The sequence below is a fragment of the Ranitomeya imitator genome, chromosome 4, assembly GCF_032444005.1.
Source record: "Ranitomeya imitator isolate aRanImi1 chromosome 4, aRanImi1.pri, whole genome shotgun sequence".
NCBI classification, from domain to species: Eukaryota; Metazoa; Chordata; class Amphibia; order Anura; family Dendrobatidae; genus Ranitomeya; species Ranitomeya imitator.
The window spans coordinates 524,656,750-524,662,749 of NC_091285.1; the positions used below are offsets into that span (position 1 = coordinate 524,656,750).

Sequence of the window (6,000 nt, forward strand, 5' to 3'; positions counted from 1 at the left end):
ACTGGATCTATCAGTGTGGTGCTGTGCTGCCGGACACTAGATCTATCAGTGTGGTGCTGTGCTGCTGGACACTGGATCTATCAGTGTGGTGCTGTGCTGCTGGACACCGGATCTATCAGTGTGGTGCTGTGCTGCTGAACACTGGATCTATCAGTGTGGTGCTGTGCTGCCGGACACTAGATCTATCAGTGTGGTGCTGTGCTGCTGAACACTGGATCTATCAGTGTGGTGCTGTGCTGCTGGACACTGGATCTATCAGTGTGGTGCTGTGCTGCTGAACACAGGATATATCAGTGTGGTGCTGTGCTGCTGAACACTGGATCTATCAGTGTGGTGCTGTGCTGCTGGACACTAGATCTATCAGTGTGGTGCTGTGCTGCCGGACACTGGATCTATCAGTGTGGTGCTGTGCTGCCGGACACTAGATTTATCAGTGTGGTGCTGTGCTGCCGGACACTGGATCTATCAGTGCGGTGCTGTGCTGCTGGACACTAGATCTATCAGTGTGGTGCTGTGCTGCCGGACACTGGATCTATCAGTGTGGTGCTGTGCTGCCGGACACTAGATCTATCAGTGTGGTGCTGTGCTGCTGGACACTAGATATATCAGTGTGGTGCTGTGCTGCTGGACACTAGATATATCAGTGTGGTGCTGTGCTGCCGGACACTGGATCTATCAGTGTGGTGCTGTGCTGCCGGACACTGGATCTATCAGTGTGGTGCTGTGCTGCCGGACACTGGATCTATCAGTGTGGTGCTGTGCTGCCGGACACTGGATATATCAGTGTGGTGCTGTGCTGCCGGACACTGGATCTATCAGTGTGGTGCTGTGCTGCCGGACACTGGATCTATTAGTGTGGTGCTGTGCTGCCGGACACTGGATCTATCAGTGTGGTGCTGTGCTGCCGGACACTGGATCTATCAGTGTGGTGCTGTGCTGCCGGACACTGGATCTATCAGTGTGGTGCTGTGCTGCCTGACACTGGATCTATCAGTGTGGTGCTGTGCTGCCGGACACTGGATCTATCAGTGTGGTGCTGTGCTGCCGGACACTGGATCTATCAGTGTGGTGCTGTGCTGCCGGACACTGGATCTATCAGCGTGGTGCTGTGCTGCCGGACACTGGATCTATCAGCGTGGTGCTGTGCTGCCGGACACTGGATCTATCAGCGTGGTGCTGTGCTGCCGGACACTGGATCTATCATTGTGGTGCTGTGCTGCCGGACACTGGATCTATCAGTGTGGTGCTGTGTTGCCGGACACTGGATCTATCAGTGTGGTGCTGTGCTGCCGGACACTGGATCTATCAGTGTCGTGCTGTGCTGCCGGACACTGGATCTATCAGTGTGGTGCTGTGCTGCTGGACACTGGATCTATCAGTGTGGTGCTGTGCTGCTGAACACAGGATATATCAGTGTGGTGCTGTGCTGCCGGACACTGGATCTATCAGTGTGGTGCTGTGCTGCTGGACACTAGATCTATCAGTGTGGTGTGCTGCTGAACACCGGATATATCAGTGTGGTGCTGTGCTGCCGGACACTAGATCTATCAGTGTGGTGCTGTGCTGCTGAACACTGGATCTATCAGTGTGGTGCTGTGCTGCTGGACACTGGATCTATCAGTGTGGTGCTGTGCTGCTTAACACTGGATCTATCAGTGTGGTGCTGTGCTGCCGGACACTGGATCTATCAGTGTGGTGCTGTGCTGCCGGACACTGGATCTATCAGTGTGGTGCTGTGCTGCCGGACACTGGATCTATCAGTGTGGTGCTGTGCTGCCGGACACTGGATCTATCAGTGTGGTGCTGTGCTGCCGGACACTGGATCTATCAGTGTGGTGCTGTGCTGCCGGACACTAGATCTATCAGTGTGGTGCTGTGCTGCTGGACACTGGATCTATCAGTGTGGTGCTGTGCTGCCGGACACTGGATCTATCAGTGTGGTGCTGTGCTGCCGGACACTGGATCTATCAGTGTGGTGCTGTGCTGCCGGACATTAGATCTATCAGTGTGGTGCTGTGCTGCCGGACACTGGATCTATCAGTGTGGTGCTGTGTTGCCGGACACTGGATCTATCAGTGTGGTGCTGTGCTGCCGGACACTGGATCTATCAGTGTGGTGCTGTGCTGCCGGACATTAGATCTATCAGTGTGGTGCTGTGCTGCCGGACACTGGATCTATCAGTGTGGTGCTGTGCTGCCGGACACTGGATCTATCAGTGTGGTGCTGTGCTGCCGGACACTAGATCTATCAGTGTGGTGCTGTGCTGCCGGACACTGGATCTATCAGTGTGGTGCTGTGCTGCCGGACACTGGATCTATCAGTGTGGTGCTGTGCTGCTGGACACCTGATATAGCCACGTGGTGCTGTGCTGCCGGACACTGGTTGGTGCTGTGTAAACATTTTCTTTCTTTTTTATATAACATAAATACATGCTGTAAAACGACTGGCAAATAGCCAGAAAAAAAGTTGCATTCTGAAGATTTACAGTTTTTTTCAGCAGCTAATATTGGAAAATCATCCCCAAACCGTACGTCTCTAGAAATCTAATTCGTGTAAATTTCAGTAACACCATTTACACACAGAGTTCCTAGCAAACTATAAAGAATTTCATCAGTCTTAGAGAATGCAGACATTCAAGACTACAATTGAACTGTGTGTTGATGATGCCGTATTCTCAGAATACGATGCAAGCTCTATTGTATACTGCCCAGATGTAGCTTATCCAGCCAGATAGGCATTTAGCAGTTCTTTGTGATAATGTGCAAATGTTAAAATATTGAAAAAACGTGGAAGGAAAAATCGATTATTTCTACATTATAAGCCATAGCAAGGTTCAATTCAAGTACCGTACATGTAAGTGAATAATCACATGCAGATTTAAGAACAAGCTGCAGCTTTCCAAATCACATACATGTGAATTCAACCAAATCATTGCCACCACCAAATCCATGGAGAAACTTGTCCATGTTTGGAATTGCCGGCATGTGCTGCACATCCTATGGACTGTAAGCCCGCAAGGGCAGGACCCTCTCTCATCTTTACCAGCCTGTCATTGTTAGTTTGTGCTCTGTGATCTATATCTGTACGTTGTATGTTACCCCTAATGGTGCTCCAAAAATAAATAATACTATTTGCTGGATATAAAAGTGCCGTAGTAGTGCCTTCATTGATCAATGGAAATCCTTGGGCGTATGATTTATGTGGATTCGGTTTGGACTCCAAGCGATAAAAAAGTTTGTAGGAGAACAAAGCATCAATGATCCCTCCTAAAGAGTACTGTATAGATATTTACAGATACACTTATGGACGCGGTGGTCTTCAGTACAGCCTCTTATGGAGGCGTTTATATCAGGGGCAAACATGCCACTGGTGCAACCTATGCCTCTATACAGGGGCAAAAGAGGTACCAGGGCTCATGTCCACCTCCAAATCAGCGTTTGCTTCATGATGAACTATTGGACTTCAAATGAGGGCCCATATACCGGTCTTGCACAGGGGTCCTCTTTGGTCTCAGTCAATGATACGTCAAAGGATCTATGTATCCAGAATCCATTTACTAGTAATTGTTATTGCTGCTTTAATAGAGCAGTTAAATAGTTAATACGTTACAATCATTACTTGCTGTGAGACTGAAAGTTGTCATTTGAATTTTATTTCAGAAACTGAGACTTACTAGTACTGAACATCTGCAGCGCGGGCACAGGTGCACATACAAGTCATAGTGTGCACCATTATGCCTGGGATTCACGGCTACCTATAGACATGAGCTCCTGTGTCATTACCAATGGTACATGTGATAAATGGCGATGTGGCGTCTGCCGGCTGCAGTATTCATTACAATACAGACTGGCATGCCACACAACATCTGTCAATCTACTGTAAGTCAGCGAGGTCCGTCAGGTGCCATTGGGGTGTGATGAATCCGGCACCAACTTATATACTACAGCCACAATGTAGATGTGAATAGAGTCCAAAAAATACGCAGTGTTATACTGTCGGCTGGTAAAGTAGAAATACACGATTCAGCTGACAGGAAGTAGTGGACATGTCATCGAATTATGAGCGTCAGGTAAGGCCGTGCTCAGAAACATCATATCTCATCTGTAATTAGCCAATTACATGCCAGGAAGCTCTATGGATGAAAACAGAATTTCTAAGCACAAAAATCCCCTAATGTTTAGTTGGAGCAGATGTTTTATGCCAGCGAGGGGCTGGTGATAGAGTACTGCAGGCCGTTAGGGTACATTTACACGCCTTGTTTTGGACCACACCATCAAAGCCACATTAAAAAATAATAAAATTTGCAGTATAATGTGTGCAGCTTAAAACCTGATCTTGTCTACATAACCAAAAATGACCCATGTAAAGATATGGGCTCTAACCCATTGTATTGACAATAATGGGTATTACAGACAGAAAGATAACGATCAGATATCATAATGGTATTTCTATTTATCATGAGCAATTTATCACAATCCGACCATAAACGAGTGCACATAAAACCAGCTTAATAACCAAGGATGAAATGGGCACCACTCTGTGCAAAACACAATGCCACCACCGGTGATACTTCCAGGCCGAAGGGTGATTACATGGAAAAATCCTAAAGGGTACCGGCCACCATGAGGCTGGCGATCCTACGATACAGTGGGTATTATTAAGAAAAGGCAGCAGGGAGCTGGACGGGGCACCTCGATGATAGCAAACACCTACCATATGCCAACAGGTGGCAGAGTGTAAATATCCAAGATAACATATCAAGGGCACACGAGCGCTTTACTAGGACAAAGCGTACGGTATTGTATTTTCCCATATGTCAGTGGTAACAGGGCACATGATGGAAATACATAGAACAGATGTGATAAAGAAAACAACAGAGCAGTTGGGGAATTATACACAAAAAGAACACACAAAGGAGACGAGAGGGGAAATAGTTGTGAAGGCTAAAAGCTATTTACATGGCGTGATCAATGGGCCATAATGATGAGCCATAACCGCGATCAGTATAGTAAGGAGATCAAATGTTCATCACATTGTAAAAATGGAAGTGATCACCAGACCAGTTAGTAGCCCCCAATAGGCAGATGTTATCGTGTAATATCTGGGTAGCTTGGCCCGGCTCATCCAGTATGTGGCACAGTATAGCCCTTATGCCATATACCGTAGGGGCAGTGCTGGACATTATTGTAAATGCTCTCTAATCTGTGGCTCTTTCGATGTTGCGGAACCAGTACTCCCAGCATTGCCTGGTTCTTATCTTCTGTCGTGGGATGCTGGGAGTTGTGGTTGCACAACAGCTGGAAAACCTAAGATTGCAAACTGCTGTACTGTAGTTTTGATGAAAGAAGTGCCACTTTCTATGGGCAGCTACTGGTCGGTGGCTTACCTGTCCCTTCTGGAAGTCCCGCAGGCAGCGAAGGGCAGAGTCTGTCAGCTTCAGGTGGAAGAGGCTGAGTCTGGGGCTTTTCCTGGGCTCGGTCCGGTAAGACAAGGTCCCACTCAGCTCTTCCCCTGGACGAGACATGGCAAGCAGTGACAGCCAGCTGCAGAAGCAGGGGAGCTGGAGACAGCAGCCAAGGGGAGGCGTGGGAGGCGTGGGCAGGGAGGGAACACAACAGACAATGAGGAGGGACACACAACTGACATTACAAGCCCAAGAAATGGAAACTACAGGGACACTAAAGACAAGATAGGCATGACTAGGAGCGTGGTGCTGTGTGGTAGAAGTGGTCACGGTGTATCAGCCATGACCAGTCCATTCACAGTCCCAGTCTCCTCTTAACTTCTTCTCCAACAATCTTTTGATTCTCAGGCACTTGTTGATCATTTTGCCCACATCTACCAAACTTTGTCCGCTCATATAGGGTCATTATTTTAATGCCATTTTCCTTTTAGTTTTCCTTTTATGAGGGGAAAATATTTTTTCACATTTTGATTTACTAAAACCCCAGCTAAAATAGGGTATTACAGATGAGATCCTGCTTTGGCTTCTGTTACTTT

At 47.7% G+C, this 6,000-nt stretch overlaps 1 protein-coding gene across 2 annotated transcripts in view; it reads right to left on the reverse strand.

Moving 5' to 3' along the window:
• Window positions 1–5,570, reverse strand: part of ELL3 (elongation factor for RNA polymerase II 3) — a 143,804-nt gene extending 138,234 nt beyond the window's left edge. Inside the window, exon 1 of one of the 2 annotated variants that reach the window (XM_069766143.1) lies at window positions 5,387–5,570. In XM_069766143.1, the coding sequence (XP_069622244.1) occupies window positions 5,387–5,524 (138 nt within the window). In that variant the 5' untranslated portion in view covers window positions 5,525–5,570. The remainder of the gene's footprint in view (window positions 1–5,386) is intronic. The other variant, XM_069766142.1, reaches the window with a different exon arrangement.
• Window positions 5,571–6,000: the final 430 nt, after the last annotated feature.